The 19,888-nt window shown below is 43.9% G+C and overlaps 1 protein-coding gene across 2 annotated transcripts in view; it reads right to left on the bottom strand.

Annotated features, from left to right (window-relative positions):
• LETM1 (leucine zipper and EF-hand containing transmembrane protein 1) overlaps positions 1-19,888 on the bottom strand; it is a 73,997-nt gene that overhangs the window by 23,567 nt on the left and 30,542 nt on the right. For both annotated transcript variants that reach the window (XM_032767893.2, XM_032767894.2), the window contains exons 4-6: positions 16,482-16,625; positions 14,363-14,500; positions 196-399 (exon numbers count right to left, since the gene is read on the bottom strand). In XM_032767893.2, the coding sequence (XP_032623784.1) occupies positions 196-399; positions 14,363-14,500; positions 16,482-16,625 (486 nt within the window). The remainder of the gene's footprint in view (positions 1-195; positions 400-14,362; positions 14,501-16,481; positions 16,626-19,888) is intronic.

The raw sequence follows: 19,888 nt of genomic DNA, 5'->3' as shown, positions 1-19,888 counted from the left end.
TCCTATAATTTCCCACAACTGTGAAATTTTAGATCTACAAAAAAATTTAAAAAGCTTTAAAATAAAATTGATAATATCCATCAAAAATATAAATATAAAAATCAAATTCTGCCAAGCTTAATTATAGCATTGGAATAGATTAAAAAAAAAACAAACAAACTTTTTTTTAATCAAAGCATGACTAAAATGACTTACTTTGTCATCTGCTTTCATGGACCTCAACCTCATGATCAGCTGGAAGCGCAGAAAGTTATTTGTCCCAATTGACTGAAGTTCCAACAGTTTACAGAGAGCCACTAGCTGAGGCCTAGTAAGATTGTCCAGCGTAAGCTCATCTTCAAACAGTTTAGAGAACCGTAAGATCTCCTCATTACTAGGTCTTTCACCAGTCTCTCGGATCTAAGAAAATGCAAAAAAATTATCTCAAAACAAGTTTAATGGATAAATATAGCTTTTAGCAATAAGTACTGTACAGTTCTTAACTAAAAAATTTTGTTCCAATTCCGATTATTCATAATGTTTTTACATTAGTGTAATTAGTGTGTATTCAGACACAGGGTCTTTTTGTCTTTCACAGCAAATAAAAGGTTGTCAACAGAACAGTCTGCATTGTGTAATCTGAATGGGTTGGTACACAAATAAATCAGTGTTCTGATACAGTACAGCACTGATTATCTAGGAATTATCTAGGTGTCCCATGTTTAAGAAGAATGAATTCAAACTGGAACAGGTTCAGAGACGGGCTACTAGGATGATCCGAGGAATGGAAAACCTGCCTTATGAAAGGAGACTCAAAGAGCTTGGCTTGTTTAGCCTGGCCAAAAGAAGGCTCCGGGGGGATATGCTTGCTCTATATAAATATATCAGGGGGATTACGTAGGGAGGGAGAGGAATTATTTAAGCTAGTACTAATGTAGGCACAAGGGGGGGGGGGGGGGGGGACAAATGGTAACAACTGGATATTAGGAAGTTTAGGCTGAAATTAGACGAAGGTTTCTAACCATTAGGGAGTGAAGCTCTCCGAGGGAAGTAGTGGGGGCAAAAGACTTATCAAGCTTAGTCTTAAAGCCAGATACGTATATGGAGGGGATGATATGATGGAATAGTTTGATTTGGGCAATTGATCTTGGAATCAGCAGATAAGTCTGCTCAATGGTCTGTGAGGGATGTGGATGGGATGGAACTGAGTTATTGCGAGAATCTTTCGGGTGCTGGCTGGTGAGTCTTGCCCACATGCTCAGGGGTTTAGCTGATCGCCATATTTGGGGTCGGAAGAGGATTTTCCTCCAGGGCGGATGGCAGGGGCCCTGGAGGTTTTTCGCCTTCCTCTGCAGCGTGGGGCATGGTCGCTTGCTGGTGGATTCTCTGCAGCTTGAGGTCTTCAAACACAATTTTGAGGACTTCAATAACTCTAGTCTGGGTTAGGGGTTGTTATAAAAGTGGATGGGTAGGGTTCTGTGGCCTGCTTTGTGCAGGAGGTCAGACTAGATGATCATATTGGTCCCTTCTGACCTATGAGTCTATAAGCATATTTACTAGTTTTACTGTAGCTATATCATCTTGAGTGGTGACCTAAACAGATCCAAGCCTAATCAGGACTTGAATATGACATCTTCAAGAAAAACCCTGTGCTACAGGGAATGGTGATAACAGCTTCTCTCTTCCATTAGGTATGCAGACAATATAAAAGAATGCTAAGCAGAGCTGAGCTGTTGGAGGTACAACAGAAATCCTCAGTTGTGATTATTAAAGATGCAACAGCATTTTCTGCTCTCCGGTATCCTTGTCAAATGCTAATTTCAGTAAATGATCTAAATTCTTCTTACAGTTGCAAATGGATATATTACATTTCACTTTCTGTCCTTACCTAGTTTGTAATATTGCTATATACCGTTACCATGTTCTACAGCAGAAGAGTCTGTACTTCCAAGTGACATTATTCCTGTGTACTAACAGTAATTTGAAAACCACTTGGAATCCTTCTGGATGAAAACGCACTGTCTATTAAATGATTAACATAACACTTACAACTATATACTATAATGCCTACTGGCAGCTGAAAGTAATTAATTTAGAAACTGGAATAGTTATTCAGAGAAACAAGAAGATTTCTCTTCCCCCCCGCCCCCCTCAACTTGCTCCAAGAACACAACATGCCATGGCTGGAAGATTCATCTTCATACAAGTTGCACTTTTCTTAAAATTTAAAAGTTATACATCATCCATTGTTTAATGCACTACCAGTGATATGGAATTCAAAGAACCTTACAGGTTAATGACTCCATTTTATTGAGAACCCTGATCATTCCATCAGAGTACTTAATTAAGTCTGAACAAAAATAGCTAAATCTTTAGAGGTTTCTGAAATGTATTTTTTTCTGACACTGATTTTTAATTTCTCTTAGACATTAAAAGCTGGTAAGCCTGAAATTAGCTGTACAAGTTTGACTTAGAGCAGGGGCGGGAAAACTTTTTGGCCCAAGGACTGCATCAGGTTTCGTGAATTGTATGGAGGGCCGGTCCCCACCTCCTATCTACACCCCACCCCCCCCAAACTCCTGCCCCATCCAACTTTGCCCCCCCATTCCCTAATGGCCCCCCGGGACCCCTACCTCATCCACACACCCCTACTCCCTGTCCCGACTGCCCCCAGACCCCTACTGCCCCATTCAACCCCTCCTCTCATTCCCGACGGCCCCCCGGGACCCCTGCCCCTTCTCCTTGTCCAACCATCCCTTCTCCCTGTCCCCTGAACCCCTGCCCCTGACTGCCCCCTGCTGCCCCATCCAACCCCCGCTCCTTCCTGACTGTCCCCTGGGACCTCTGCCCCCATTCAACCCCCTGTTTCCCCACCCCCTGACCACCACCCCAAACCCCCTCTACCCCGTTACCACGCTGCCTGGAGCATCGGTGGCTGGCAGTGCTACAGCCGCACCACCTGGCTGAAGCCAGGCCACTCTGCTGCTATCGCTACTGCCGCCACTAGGCAGCACAGAGTACCAGGTCAGGCTGCGATCTGCAGCTCTGCTGTCCCAGGAGCTCACAGCCCTGCCACCCAGAGCACTGCGCTGGCGGCAGAGCGAGCGAGCTGAGGCTGCAGGGGAGGGGGCACAGCAGGCGAGGGGCCGGGGGCTAGCCTCCCAGGCTAGGAACTCAGGGGCAGGGCAGGACAGTCCTGCAGGCTGGATGTGGCCCATGGCCGTAGTTTGCCCACTCCTGACTTAGAGTATTGGGAATTCTACTCTGCCTGACGACTATTATTTGAGCTAGCATCTCATGTATATTCAGACACCTAAACAAAATCTGCACTATGAAGTTTTGTCACTGGATCATCCAGCTGGAAATCTGGGAATATGTTCATCCTCTGAGAGGCTGATTGGAAAACTATCATCAGATGAACTTTTATTAACCAGAGAACACAGAAATTTGGGAGGTAAGAAAGGCTATGACTGCATCAACCTCAAGAGTGTCCCTCCGTTGAAGAGGCTACAAATTGGAGAGAGGGAGGTAAAACAAGAAGATGCATTTTACAATTTAAGAGTGCCCTTCTGCTCTGCTACATTAGCTTCAGAAGAAATTCGGAACACTGATCCATTACAGTAGCCTGCAAAAGGGATTTTTATAACAGCAGTATTTTCCCTTCTGTTTTAGTTTGAATTTCACCAGTTTCTATGATCATCATATACGTCACAGGCAAAGAAAAAAAACTATAGCCTGATGCTTCCAAAATCTGTTGAGGGTGCAGAACTAGCTTTCCCAGTTCACAAATGCATCAAAAGATTTAGGAACTCCCAAACTCCACATCATGTAGGGCTTTAATCAGTGGCACTGAGAAAGATAAGTATATCATTAACGAAGCACCTCAAATATCTGGATTAAAAAATAAAAAAAAGAAGAAAAAGGGAAGCTGTCTAGACTTTTATTATTCTGGTATCTGCACTGTATAATGTAAGGAAAGTGAATGTGATATGAAGTTTGTCTCATATTGCAAATGATTCAATTGTAGTTGTGATAACACGCACGCGCGCACACACAGAGATACAGAAGGCAAACCTTGAAAAATTCTCTTACATCATCATCATCACAGGGAAGTAAGAAAATATCCCTAGTGAATATGGGGACCTGTGTCATCAATTTCTAATAAGTTAACCATATTTTAAATTGCTCCTAGCTTCTCCACTTGCAACATTAACCTTCTCACTGTGAATCAATGCACTGAAATTCTTCCTGTAACTGCAGACAAAATTCCAGTACCTCTGCTGCTAATGCTCACTTAATGTCCAAGGTGTGTAGTGTCGCTTCATGTTGGTTGGTATGTGGCTTTGGGAAGAAGCAGGGAAGGTGGCTAGGTTGATTCAAATGGAATGAGGACAGCACCTTGGGTAAGAGTTTTGGATGGATGCATAATGTGATCTTGTTCTTATGAAAAAATGTGTATGGGGGTATGCCATGACAGCTCCTATTTCTCCTACTCATCAGGCAGAAATACGAGAAATACTGTTTTCATGGGCTCAAACGGTGGTTTGGTGAGACAGCACAAGGTGAGGTTGGGATCCTGTACATGAGGGTAAAAGTGCAAAAGGCCTTTAAAGGACTCTCTTCACAAGCAGGTGGGTGAATATGGAATAGCCATCTATTTTGGGCTGGAATGCTGGGATGGCAGCAAAGTGCGTACGAACGGAGCTTGAAGACAGTCTAGAGTTTAAAAGGGTCAGGCCTCTAATCTAGAATGAGTGGTAACAGGGTGTTCATTGCTGAGACATGATTGGTTGTGTACTAGGATCTGAATTTTTCCCATTTTTGGAAGTAAGTATGGCAAGTTATGCCACATCTGCTATTTAAGAGAACCTCTTTTGCTGCCTCTCAGCAGGTCATTTCTGAATCCCAAAACCAGGAAGGAGCCATGCCTTCAGATAAAAGGATGATTCGGTCCGCATCCTGAGAGAGGAGGTACGGAATCAATTGCAGGGTGCTCGGAGAACATACTGTCATTTATAGGAGGTAAGAATACCAAATTCGTCGTGGCCATGTTGGGACTACGAGGATGACTCTGGCTCATTCCACCTGTATTTTATGAAGTATCTTGAACAAGAAGTGGAAAGGTGAAGAATAGTGGAGCATCCCATATAATAAGGAAAGCATCTCCCAGAGACCCATGGCCTAGACCCACCCATGAGAAGACTTGAGAGCATTTGGCATTCTCTGCTGTGGCAAAAATATATTTATGTGGGGGAAATCCCCAGTGGCTGTATATGTGCTGAAGGACTCATCTCTAGTTCCTACTCATGGTCTGGTGAGAATCGTCTGCTAGGGCAGTCCAGCATGGTGTTCCAGTGTCCAGGAAAATATGCGGCCGAAATGTTGATGTCATACTGAATACACCAGTTCCATTATTTCAGTGCTTCCAAGCATAGGGAGTGGGATCTTGTTCCGCCTAGTCTGTTGATGTAGAACATGCAGGCAATATTGTTGGTCATTACTTTTATGGTCCGATGTCTAATCTGGGGTAGGAAACGTTGGCACCTATTGCGAACCACTCGCAGTTCCAAAAGGTTGATGTGCATGAAGGATTCTGCGGGGGACTACATTCCCTGCACTGTATTGGTCTTAAGGCATGCTCTCCAACCACTTAGGGAGGCGCTGGTTGTTAGAGTCAGGGACTGTGCTGATTGGAGAAAAGGGACCCCATGCAGATGTTTTGGGGTTGTGTCCACCAGTGCAGTGAGTCCTTGATCTTGATAGGCATGGATAAGAGTTTGTGAAGACAGTTTCTGTGAGGTAGATACACTACACACAGTCATGCCTGCAGACAGCGTGTGTGCAACCTGGCCACAAACGTGGCTGCTACCATATGATCAAGTAGTTGGAAGTACATCCTGGTTCTCACAGTGGCTACAAAGTTGACTGTTGTAGAAAATCCATGAGCTGGAAGGCAGGCTCTGGCCTGTATCACATCCAGATGTTCCCCAATAAACTCCAGATGTTGTACCAGTGAGTGTCAATTTTTGTATGTTTACTTGAAAGCCGATGTTCAGGAAAAGATGCATCAACTTTTATATGGCGTGAACTGCAAGGGAGCCTTGAGGAGACAGTAGTCCAAGTATAGGAATACTGCGATGCCTTGTTTGCATAGATAGGCTGCCACAAGGACTTTGAACTCTCTACAGCCCCTCGAATATTCCCCAAAATGTAGTACCCTGTATTGGTAATGATGGGTACCCAGGATCAATCTGAGGAACTGTCTGTGAGCAGGGTATAGAGTGCTGTGAAAAGATGCATCTTTGATGTTGAGGACCGAGAACCAGTCCCCCTGTTCCAGTGCTGGGATAATGATTGATAGTGTGACCATTTTAAAGCATTGCAGTTTGATATACTTGTTGAGGTTTCGTAAGTCTAGACTGGTCTCCATCTGCTGGATTTCTGTTAGATCAGAAAATAGTGGGAATAAAAACCTCTCTCTCTCTCTCTATGTTGGGATGGGACCAGTTCTATGGCTCCCAGTTGCAGAAGGTGATTCATTTCTTCTCACAGAAGGTGTTTGTGAAGATAGACTTGGCTGGGAGGGAGGTATAGGAATGAAATGGAGTATCCGTTGTTGATGGTTTGCCGCCATGATGGATAAAAGAGGGCTAAACGATGGCCAAACCAGCAAGCTGTTAAAGATGGTTGCAGCAACTGGAAAAGGGGGAAGGCTTCTTGGGGCCTCAATCAAACCTTCAAAATTGTTGTTTAGATGAAGATGCATGAGAAGTTGCCCCCTGAAGCAGCGTTTGTCTGCACTTTGGAGGGGATCTCTGTCATCTTTGTTGTGTGCCATACTGACAATGAGGAGTGAAAGGTGGAGGTTGGGATCTTGGGGGTATGCCGATATTTCCCCGATGTCTCATCAGCACTGATGAATATGTGCTGAGAGAGTGGAGTCACTCTAGAATCCTTTGGAAAATGTAGGGATTCATCAGTACGTTCAGCAAATACCCCTCTACCTTGATATAACACTGTTCTTGGGAGCCAAAAAATCTTACCATGTTATAGGTGAAACCGTGTTATACTGAACTTGCTTTGATCCATCAGAGTGAGCAGCCCCACCACCCTGCAGCACCGCTTTACCATGTTATATCCAAATTTGTGTTATATCAGGTGGTGTTATATCGAGGTAGCGGTGTAGTCTGGAACCCTCAAAGGGCAGATCCTCAGCCATGGTCTGCACCTCTTTAGGGAATCCAGACAGGTGAACCCATGATTCTGGTCTCATTACTCCATTGCAACAGCCATGGTAGACAGCCGTGTCTGCGGAATCCAGGGAGGCTTGTAGTGCCATGTAGGTGAGGAAGTGTCCTTCAGACACGAGTGCCTGGAATTGCTCCTTCTTTTCATCTGATCTGGCAAATGTTGACAGAATTCCTGTATTTTAGAATACGGTAGAACCTCAAAGATACAAACACCAGAGTTACGGACTGATCGGTCAACCAGACACCACGTGAAACTGGAAATAACCAATCAGGCAGCAGCAGGGACCAAAAATATAAATACAAAAGAGCAAATACTGTACTGTGCCTGCATTGCATCTTAAAGGTAGGCACATCTGGGCTGCCAGTCCCCACCGCACCCCCATGTGTGGAGTAGGCACTTATAGCTAAGTGTGGAAGATGCTGGAGCTGCCAGCCCAAAGCAGCCAGAGCCAGCAGAGCAGGAGCCGTACTGGGGTGTGTGCCACTTTCACCCCATCCCAGCTGGGCGTGGGACAAGCTTGCAAATTCAGTCCAAGACAGGGAAAGAAGCTGCCTGCAGGAAACTTCCGGAGCTGAGGAGGGAGCTCAGCTGCTGCTGAAGCCTGGCCTGGCGTGTCAGCTGCTGGATCTGGAGCCGCAACTACGCTTTGTTCAGAGTTACGAACATTTCAGTGTTACTGACAACCTCCATTCCCAAGGTGTCCGTAACTCTGAGGTTCTACTGTAGTTCATATGATTGTATTTGGCCATAAGAGCCTCGTAATTGGCGATATCGAACTGGAGTGTCGCAGAATAATATACATTGTGACCGAACAAGTCTAATCACTTCCAGTCCCAGGGGTGGTATTGGCGTCCCTTCTGATGTACTGCATTGATGACTAGGGAGTTTGGAGTAGGATGGGAAAAAAGAAATTTTAAGTCCTTAGTGGGAACATAGTATTTTTTGTCAATTAGCCTGCGGATGGCGGGATGGATGTTGGGATCTGCCAGAGCACCTTGGTAGTACTCAAGAGGGCCTCATTAATAGGGAGGACTATCTTTGTCCATGTGGAAGTGTGTAGGATATTGAGCACCTTGTGTTGTTGCTCTTTGACTTCTCCAGCAGGATCAAGAGAGATGCTGTGATTCTGCGGAATAGTTCTTGAAAGTGTCTGAAATTGTCTGCAGACATAGGAGGTGGTGGCACGATGGCCTCATCGGGGAAGAGGAGGAAAAGCGGAGCTTCCTTCTACTGTTCTTGCATCGTTACTGAGTCGACATCAGGTGGCTGAGAGATGGATGAGGATGGCGATCATGCATGTTTCTGGCTCTGCTCTTTGGGAGGTTTGGCTGTGCCCTGTATGTAGTCCCTGGGTCCCAGGAGAGCCAATGTGAAAGAACTGGCACGTGGGTTGCATCTATGGGCATCCATACCAGGATCTTGGTTCGGTTCTAGGTTCCAGATAACACAAACGAGCAGCCTATTGTCTGCGTGTGTGTTCTGGATATGTGGGTAGAACAGAGTGCTCTTCATTCTCTTCCTCTTCTTCCTTGCTGGAAACTGCACCATCCTCTCTCAGTGGTAAAGTGGAGTAGTGTTGTGACTCCAGGGAAGATCATGGGCTGTAGAGAGCTCTCTACAGAAAAGTAGAGACTCAGGCATATCAAAGATGACCAGGTCCCTTGGATATCTGAACTGCTGTGGAGCAGACAGAAGCATCATCAGCACCGGTGGTTGTTTGGAAAGTGAAGGAGCTATTGGTGCTGAGGGCAGAGTGCATTCCCTCGAGTGGCTAATAGATGGTGTAGATGGCTTATTTGGTGCCAAGATCTTGCCCGGTGCCGAGGATTTGGTCAGTACCAAAACAGTTGCCAGGGACAAAACACCTGAAGTTGTCTTGGATGAGGCACTCGGTACAGTTCCGGAAACTCTTGCACTGTGCTGCTCAGTCCTGAGAGACAGGGTGTCTGCCTGTGGTGCTGCCCAATTAGGGTCCTTGGACTTCTGTTTAGCTCCAATGCCAGAGGTACCTAGATGGTCATGGAAGCTAAGTCTCACCTCTGATGATGTTGAGGCTACCGTCCTTGCAAAGGAATGGCTTCTCTGAGGTGGTTCCTCAGCAGGCGATGTAGTTGTCTGTTTCTTCCTGTTAAGAATCTTTTCCTGTCTTGGATGGCCGTGGCAAGCAGGGGTCAGATGATGACTAAGTCAAGGGTGAGAGCATGCCAGAAAGGCATCAGGGTGAGGGTCCGACGCTGGCCATAGAGAATTCTGCATGAGGAGAATATTTAGTCTTAGTTCATAGTCCTTTTGGGCCCAAGTGGTCAAGCTGGTGCAGTGGGTGCACTTCTGTGTGATGTGGACCTCACTGAGGCAGCAGATGCACTGTGAGTGACTGTCACTCTTGGGAAAGGCCTCTTGACAAGAGAGGCACCTCCTGTACCTGGGCGATCCCAGCATAGGCCTGAGGGGGAGAGCTCCCAATTGGGGAGGGCAGGAAACAGGAAAAGCATAAGGTAACAGGAAGGGTGGAGTAAGTTAAAAGATTTTATTGGGGGGGGGGCTAGGGGGAACTAACAGAAAATGGTTAATCACTACTAATGTAAGGTAAGTTAAGGAGAGAGTCTCTAAAGGTTGAGGTAGAAGGGCTCTGCTCTGGATTCTGTCCCAGACCAAAGGCGGTTGGACCGGACAGAACATATATAGGCCTCGTCTATACTATGCGTTTAAACCGATTTTAGCAGGATTAAACCGATTTAACGCTGCACTCGTCCACACAATGAGGTCCTTTATATCGATATAAAGGGCTCTTTAAACCGGTTTCTGTACTCCTCCTCGACGAGAGGAGTAGCGCTGAAAATCGGTATTACTATAACGGATTAGGGTTACTGTGGGCGCAAATCGACGGTATCGGCCTCCGGGCAGTATCCCACACAGTGCACCATTGTGACTGCTCTGGACACCAATCCGAACTCGGATGCACTGGCCAGGTAAACAAGAAAAGCCCCGCGAACTTTTGAATTTCATTTCCTGTTTGTCCAGCGTGGAGCTCTGATCAGCACGGGCGGCGATGCAGTCCCAAATCCAAAAAGAGCTCCAGCATGGGCAGTACGGGAGATACTGGATCTGATTGCTGTATGGGGAGATAAATCTGCTCTATCAGAGCTCCGTTACAGAAGACAAAATGACAAAGCATTTGAAAAAATCTCCAGGCTATGATAGACAGAGGCCACAGCACAGTGCTGGTGGAAGGGGCCATACGGAAGCAAGGTAATGGATGTCATGGAGGGAGGCGGAGTAGCGGACTCAGTTCCCCGTTCGAAAGTTTGCTTCTGGGGTGAAGCGTTCCAGTGCTGTAGGGGCACACATTGTCTCCGGTGGTTCAGGGGTTATATGTATACATTTAGCTCACCCTGAAAGAAGGAAAAATAGTTGACTTTTTTATATATCTCACCCTTGTCTACTGCAAGCTGATTGGTAGACGCAGGTGCTGCGGCATGAATAATAGATCTCTCCCCCTCCCGCCGCGTCGGGTGGCGACGCACGAATTGACTGCTATTCACATCTATCGCGTGGTGACTGGTGGCTCGGTGAGTCGGCCGGGGCGCTGGGTAATTAGGATGATCCCGGTTCGTTCCCGGTGTGGTACAGCCGGTGTAACGTCTCATACAGCAACTGGGCTGAGTCCCCCGCCCTTTTTGTCTAAAGAAAAATTTTCTGTATGCTGGACTATCGGCAGCCTGGACGTGCCTCTATTTTATCTCACTAAAATCGTGTTTCTTATTCTGTTATTTTATTCCTCAACAGATGGGGACTGCCCCCCGGTTAATAGCAGAAGGGGGGGAAGGGAATCACCGAGTGGTTGTTGCAGACACCCGTGAATGGATGCAGGCTCTAGTTTCTGCGGGATCTGACACGGAGGGCTGTGCTTTGTCTTCTCTGGATACACTGGTTCTTAGTTACTTGCCCTTATTTAGGCGGACTGACTTTTTTAGATACATAAAGGAGAGTTGCTCAGGGAGTTACCATTTTTGTCTTTGCGCCTGGCGCGACCCTGCTAAGGCCAGGCGAGGAGCCAGACGGCGCGCGGTTACAGAACGACTGATAACTGTCATCTCATCGCCAATTTACAATGGCACAGCAGATGGTACAGAACGACTGGTAACCATCTCTGCTGCTTTGCAATGGCTAATGAATCCTGCTGTGTAGCACTGCAGTACCGCCTCTGTCAGTGGCATCCATATGGTGAGAGTGACAAAAGGCAAAATGGGCTCCATGGTTGCCATGCTATGGCATCTGTCAGGGCAATCCAGTGAAAAAGGACGCAAAATGATTGTCTGCCGTCGCTTTCACGGAGGAAGGAATGAGTGATGACATTTACCCAGAATCACCCGTGACACTGTTTTTGCACCATCATGCATTGGGATCTCAACCCAGAATTCCAATGGGCGGGGGAGACTGCGGGAACTATGGGATAGCTATGGGATAGCCACCCACAGTGCAACGCTCCGGAAATTGACGCTAGCCTCGGTACATGGACACACACCGCCGAATTAATGTGCTTAGAGTGGCCACGTGCACTCGACTTTATACAATCTGTTTTACAAAACCAGTTTATGTAAAATCGGAATAATCCCGTAGTGCAGACATACCCATAAATGCCACCCATGGATTGAGACAGGGAGGAGCACATGTGCAGCCTAATGAGCACTGCTACGGAAAATCTCCGATCCCAGACGCAGAAGGTGCGCAGTGGAGCGCCCATCGGGATACTACTCAAAGAAGTAGTGCCCTTCTGTTCTGTCCTCTAATTTTTTTCCTTCCTGATCCCTCACCCCACTCTATGACAGTCAGAATGCTCTGGCAGAAGCAGAGAGTATCAGACTTTCACCCTTGCAGCAGTCAAGAGGCTCTGGTTGAGAAAGTCAAGGAAAAAAGGCAAAGCTCCTCCCTTCTTGCAGTTAAAAGATCTACAAATTTAACATAAACCTTCAGCCCAGAGGCTATGGATGATAAAGCCCCCAAGCAAGGTCTAGGGACAGAATCCCAGAAGAAACTGCTGCATGCACATATACCCCCAACCAAAGTTAGCATGACAGAGGAGCTGAAGTTTCTCAGAATGCAGCCCCTAGACTTCACTGGTGGGAGCTCCCCTTCACCCCCTATCTTTCACACCTACAGGTTTAGTCTTTCACTTTCAGCCAGGGCCCAAAACATTCTTAGGTGAAAGGAGTTGATGAAACATCCTAGGCTACGGAGAGCATTAGAACCAAAATAATTTTAAATATAGGTTTTTTAATTTTTGCATTTCTCTGAGATAGGATAATGGAAAAAAGTCACTTTCGCTTTTGTTTATACTCCATTTCTAATCAGTGTCCCTGGAGGCCTCTTGCAGGTTGCAAACTTTAAGGGGAAAGATAATCCAAGACAATTCCCGCCTTTTTTTTTTTTTTTTAAAACACAGAAACATTTCTATTGACATTAGGTATTATAAAGCTTCAAATTCCAGGGCAAATTTGATCAGATAATGTCCCTTTAGAATGATATGGCACATCATAAACAAACCAAGTAGTGCCAAAAGATATATAGCATGTTTTATCCTTAAAAATGCAAGTGTCACACCTCTGCTTCCCATCACAAGCAGAGTGTTCCATTAGTACAGAGGTGTGTATATGTGCAAGATATTATGTTATTAATTTTATTTGGAATACCAACAGGAAGAGAAAAGTTTAAAATTTATAGAACTGATCTAAAAATATCTTTGCTATGCATTTATCTTTTACTAGCACCTCATTAAATTACTTTAATAATACTGTTAAATAATGCTTCCCTTCCCCGCATTAATCCTCCTACAAATCAATAATGTACCTGAAAACGGTAAGATCTGTTAGATAAAAAGTGCATGTGTTTCCTTAAATCACAGAGGCAGTGTGGTTTAGCACACAGAGCTTGGAAATGGAAACCACTAACTCCACAGTTCTAATTGCAGCTCTGCATTCGATCTTTTGTAGGGGTTTAACAAGTCACTTAATCTTTCTGAGTCTTGTATCCCCCCTGCACCCTGATGTGCAAAGCAGGAATTCTTCCTTAACTCATGGGTGTTGCAATGATAGTGCTTGTATAGTAGTTTTATAGTGTAAAAGACAAATGCCTGGTCTATACTGGGGAGGGGAAGCAGGGGAAGAATCGACCTAAGATATGCAACTTCAGCTACAAGAATAGAAGTCGACGTATCTTAGGTCAACTTACCTCGCATCCTCATGGTGCGGGGTCGACTGCCATCGCTCCCCTGTTGACTCCGCTTTTGCCTCTTGCCACGGTGGAGTACAGGAGTCAACGGCTGAGCGATCGGGGATCAATTTATCGCGTCTACATTAAATGTGATAAATTGATCCCCAATAGATTGACCACTACCTGCCGATCCGGTGTATTTTCTACACCAGCAAGACCCCAAGTAGGCAGTTATGCTGGCCAAAAAAAAAAAAAAAAAAAAATGCTTTTCCTGATATAGCTTATTTCATTCAGGGAATCAGCATAAACTATACTAGCAAAAGTACTTACGCCAGCATATAGCTATACTGGCAAACCTTTTCTAGAGTAGACTACAACTAAGTAGGTCTGCACTGATTTCTCTGCTACCTCAAACTTTACAAGTTTATCTGGCTACAATTATGTAATTTCTAGCCAGTTGACTAGAACAGAATTTACACTTTTCTCTCACTTTTCATATTCCACGTTCCAGTGCTAGCTACTTTGTATAGTAATATGGAAGCTACTATGTATTCAACATTAGAATCAGTTTCATTAACACAGGGAATAAACCATAAGGTAGAGGAGCTATGTTGTTTTTGAGAATTAAAATGGAAATGCATTGGATAAAGTGAAAGTGCCACCTAGAATACCAAAGTGAGATCTCAGCACAATAAATTGTAATTAAAACAGCAAAACTTCTGCGCACCTTTTGTTCAGCATACGTCACACGCTATTCACTTAAGCCCAACATAAAGGGTAAAGATAGGTGACCATGGTATAAGCAGCAACAGATTATGCCACAAGCTTAGTTTTCTTCTTCACCACTGTCTATTGCTTAGTAATATAAAATATCAAAATATTTACCTTTTTATGTGAACAGAGTACAAGGTTATATTTTTACCTTTTGAAAGAAAGTAGAAAAATCTTTAGTAACATTTCCTTTGGCTGCTTTATTTTTTAAGGCCATCTCCTCAATAGTGTCTTGAAGAAATTTTGCCACTTCAAGTTTCACTCTCAATTCTTTCTTCAATCTCTCCTCCTATAAAATACAAGAGCATGTTTGCTTTAAGATGTCCTTTCCAGAACTGTATCCACCGAGATTCCCTTCCTCATACTTGTAAACCTTTCTCTGTATGAGGCTCCAGAGGTTTTTCCAATACCAGAGTATTTTAAATGTCATTACATCACAGCATTTGATCAGTTGCCATTTATTTTCCATCTATAACCTGTTTACAAAGGACTAACTAAACAAAAGGGAGTGGGGAGAGTGGCACTGTCAAAAATGGCATTACCTGTTTCTGAGTCACTAACTAGGAAGTAAATTATCTTGAATTCTATGGATTAATGGTCTAACAGACAATCACAAGATGGAGTACTAGTTGGTGTCTGCCACAGACCACAAATTACAAGAGTGAACAGGATGACCAGCTCCTTAAGCATTTATGTTATCCGGGGGATCTTTTATCTGAATGACAAACTGGACATCCCAGGCTGCCAATACTAAAATGTTCTTAAACCGCCTAAAAGTTATAGATGACTCAAAGAGGGTTGCATCCAACACAGAGGAATCTGAATTTTATATTAGACCTCATCTTGGCAGATAAAGATGAATTGATCACAGAATTAAAAGTTAGCGGTTGCTTAGCAAAAAAAGTGCTCCTGACTTGATTATTTTGTTTGCACATAACAAATGTAAAGTTCCAACCAGTAAAATGTATACTTGGCACTTTCAAAGCAACAATTTCACAAAACTGAAAATTATGAGTCAGATCAACTGGGAGGAAATTTGAACAGAAAAATGTGAATGATAATTGGAATACCCATTTAAGAGACATACAATGCTCAATTTATTTAGCGTATCAAAGAGATGGTTAAGAAGTGACTTCATCATAATGTGTAAGTACCTACATAGAGAACAGGAATCTGATAGAGGGGTCTTCAGTCTAGCAGAAAAAGGTAGAGCAAGAGCCACCTGCTAGAAACTGAAGCTAAACATTCCAGCTAGAAATAAAAGGCATTTCATTTTTTTAATAGTGAGGTTAACTAACCACTGGAACAACCTATGAAGGGGTGGATTCTCAATCACTGGACATTTGTAAATCAAGATTGGATGTTTTTAAAAGATATACTTTAGTTTAACTACAGCTGTTAGGCCTGAAACAGGAATTAGTTCAGGGAAGTCTGTGACCTGGATTATGCAGGAGGTCAGACTAGACCACAAAGATCTTTCTGGCCTTAAAATCTATCAATTTTATGTCATGTTAGTGCTATGTAAGTTATGTGCATAATTCAGTCTGAATTTAATAAAGTGAAGGTTTTATTCAGTGGAACAAGCCAACCTACTCTTCTCTGCATATGATACTTTGGTAAGAGCCACCACTCCTTAGTGTTGCAACTCTTTCCATCAAAAAATGCTTTTTCTCCCACACACTGAAAAAAAGGGAAAGATCCACATCTTTCCTTCACCATCGTGGAGGTATGCAGAAGAGGAGGTGGCCTTTAACCATGAATTTCAATACAGTTCAAGGCTGCATTTTCTTACAAGTTAAATTTTAATTTTGATTTCCTGGCTTTTTAATGGATAGTTATTAAAAAAAAAAAAATAAGAATTTTCACCCTTATATTACTGATATTTACTCTTAAGCTTACCTACATCTTTAAATAGGGTTGTCCATGAATACGATTTTATCAACTTCTGACATAACAAAAAGTTTTGTAAATTGTTAAAACCAAATCCAATGCCTAAGGCACTGAGCACACTTTCACGAGAACTATGTTAGAACTTTTAAAGTATGATTCTGGCTAACAATATCCCAGCTAGGTTAAATAGGAATAAACTATTAAAACTGTTTTGTTAAACAGTGAGCAATTTGTAACCCAGGAAAACGATAGCACCCTGCTATCAAGAAACAAAACATGGCTTTCGCTTATGAAGTTGCAACAAGGAGCAAGTTAAAATTTCAAGTATAGTTTATTTCTTGTTAAATATTTGACTGATTGTAAATCTACGCTGTGGTTACCTTCTTAGATTTTGTCTCAAATGTTGAAGGAAGCATACTAGGGAACAGCTTAAGGGCTACTGGAAGCAGAAACTCCATGAACGGAACTACAACGAAGACTAGGAAAGGAACCAGGCGAAAGAGATCAGCACATATCCGAAGGAACTGGAAGAAAAATGAGAGGCATTAATAGACAAGAACAAAAATTTTACACGGCAACATTAAAAACAAAACAATGCTTAATATAGACATCTATATTACAATTTAAACCAGCAAATACATGTGTTCTATGAAGATATTTCCAGTTCTCAGGAATTAAAGGATATGATGAGTTGAGTTGCTCCAAATCATGACCCACGCAAGGTTCTAGCGATCTCCCCACAGAAATCAGGGTGATGCTGTAACAGATAGAACGGGGGCAAGCAAATGCTCTGGCCCCAACAGCAGAAGGTGTGGGGCCCAGGAGGTGAGCAGATGTGAGATGGAGGAGCGGGACAGAGTTCTGACTGCAGTACACACTCACCCAAACAAGGTGGCTATCACCCAGCCCTCGGGCTCCAGCTCAGCTCTCTATTCCCGCAGCAGTGGGCTGCAATATATGGCAATAGACTGCCTGGGATTCTGGGAATTGTACTCCCCAGCTTGCTCAGACAGAGGAGGCAAACCACAACTCCCAGAAAGGAACATGACAGTTTGCTCCTCCATAGTGAATGAAGTGCCTTTGTACCAAGTGGTGTTGTACTTTAACTAGCGGGCGGCAACAACGAGCACTGAGAGGAGCATAGTTGTCACCGTGTCTGTCTGTACTAGAGCTGCGGCGGCAGTGCAGGCGTGTCTGAGTTCCCCACTTGGGGGGCGGCGCTGCACACAAGGGCCCAGGATTGTAGCCTCCTTCCCCGGAGCGAGGATGGAGATATGGCAGGGCAGGAGGTCTCTGTAGAGCGTGGGCGGGAGATAGTTGTGTGTGATGCACAGCGACCTGTGGAGCTATTGTTGAGCCCTGCAAATCCACCAATATCCACTTTATATCAACAGATGCAGATATTTGCAGACCATTTTGCAGCTCGTGGAACGGATACAAATATTTTTATTTGCGCAGGGCTCTAACTATGTGAAATAACTGGTACATGAGAGCAACCAACCTGACCTAGCTGCCAGTCCTGTCCAGCATTGCCCTTTCTGACATCAGACAACAAGCCTTAAGGTGCAAGACAAGCTACAACTACTCCAGTTTAAAGATCTGTCTATTCCACCAGCATATTGTCTTATTTCAAGGCACCCTGTTTGAACAATTCCTTTAAAAACAACCTCAGTGTCACCTCCAGATTGCATACTAGATCCAAGAACAAGCTCCCAGCATAGCCAATGCCTATCTTTTGATAGATCCAACAGTATGAGACCTGTGGGCAAAGCTCAAATGCTTCAACACTGCGGCATTAGATGTGTTGCAAATAAGTGACACTCCTTGCTCAATGGACATGCTCAATGCCCTTCTGTCAGCTGCTGAATGGTTAAGACATTTAGACTAACGTGCTTGACTTAAATATCTATCTATCTAAATGCAATCACAATAAAAGGTTTCTTTTTTTTCCTGTAAGTTACCATACACTTGAGTTCAGTGCCAGTGTTTCCAAGACTGAAAACGGGTGAAAGTATTTCCAAAGCACATAATGAGTCACTGTGTCTCATCAGGATTGTTAAATCTCTCACTTAAACCCTAGAAAGCACCTAAACACAGGAGATGGTGATTGTTGGTCCTCAAAGCAGCTTAAACTTCCCTTTTCATTCATTTCTATTTCTGCTCCCGCTCCTCTGCGTAGACGTATGATGTACTGGAGACTAAATAACCAAGAGCAAATGAAGTCATTTTTCCTCACCTCGTAATAATTTTGATATATATTTAATTTAATTGTAATGTGCACAACTGTTCTAAACAAAATCACAGCTTTTCTGGAGTGGAAGGAAATGTAGTGTAATCCTCCAGATCAGGCAGATGCCTTCATGCCCGAATCTTGAACTACCTGAAGAGAGTATGTCCCCCCCAACTTATTACTTTCAGAACATTACATAGTATACATACATACATACATACATACATACACACACACACACACACACGAGTCCTTTGAGCACTAGTTGCATACTTGTTAATTTAAATTACATTAGGGAGTGAAAGCTTTTGCTTTGGCCCTTATGTTGATAGGTTTGTACCTGTTTTATCACGTAAGCCAAGGGTAGTCAGTAGGCGGACCACAGGCCAAATCTGGACCACCAGGATCTGCAAAATCTTTGTATTTACTTATTATTGTTACTGCAGTGTGAAAAATGTTTCTCTAGAGTCTGGAACTTAACTATACCTTGAACAAGAAATATATACCTTGATGACAAATAACTGACTACGCTGATGCAAGCAATCCAGGTACTTGGCAATGTAGGTCAGTTTCTAAATCTACAATTAAAGATCAAAGGCCAGCTCTACACCACAGACTTCACTGATAACTACAGCTATGCTGGTCAGTGTGACAAGGTATGATCTCTGACCAAAACAGCTGTGCTAGCAAAAGTCCCCAGTACAGATACTGGAAAAACCTATACCAGCTGTTTCGCTGGGGATGGAGGAGTAGGGTGTCTTGAAACAAGCTATAGAGCTACAGTGCAGTTTTGCTGGTATAATCTGCATCCACACTAGGAGTGCTTTGCTGGTGTAGTATACCATTATACTCTACTTGCAAAAGTTCTCCTAGACCTGACTGAAATTTCAACTGTAAGATCCTTTTGGAAGCAGTACGTGCTCAGCAACACTTAAAAGTTAGGCTATTTTTATTCAGGAGCCAGAAAATTTTAAACATCCAAATTTGAAAGTTTTGATCCACTGTTTGCAGGCTCAAAAGAGACTTATTCATTCCAAAAATGGAAAGTTAATGAACACTGCAGAGATTTAAAAGCTCTGAGTAACTAAATGAAAACACTAGAGAGAACTGAAATTCAGATAAGGTACATATGGAATTATTTCCTTCATTCTCTTAAAAAGAATGCAGAACTCAAATTTTATGCTTATAAAATCATTAAAATCTCTATGTACATATATAAATATAGTATCAGAGGGATAGCTGTGTTAGTCTGGATCTGTAAAAGCAGCAAAGAGTCCTGTGGCACCATACAGACTAACAGATGTATTGGAGAACACGGTTACTCACCTTTGTAACTGTTGTTCTTCGAGATGTGTTGCTCATATCCATTCCAGTAGGTGTACGCGCCGCGCGTGCACGTTCGTCGGAAAACTTTTACCCTAGCAACTCCAGCGGGCTGGCAGGTCGCCCCCTAGAGTGGTGCCGCCATGGCGGGTGATATATACCCCTGCCGGCCCGCCCGCTCCTCAGTTCCTTCTTGCCGGCCACTCCGACAGTGGGGAAGGGGGGGGGGGGGGG

Source organism: Chelonoidis abingdonii, chromosome 5 (assembly GCF_003597395.2).
Source record: "Chelonoidis abingdonii isolate Lonesome George chromosome 5, CheloAbing_2.0, whole genome shotgun sequence".
NCBI lineage: Eukaryota > Metazoa > Chordata > Testudines > Testudinidae > Chelonoidis > Chelonoidis abingdonii.
Note: the sequence above shows the minus strand (reverse complement) of the source record. Positions and strands in the feature narration are given on the sequence as shown.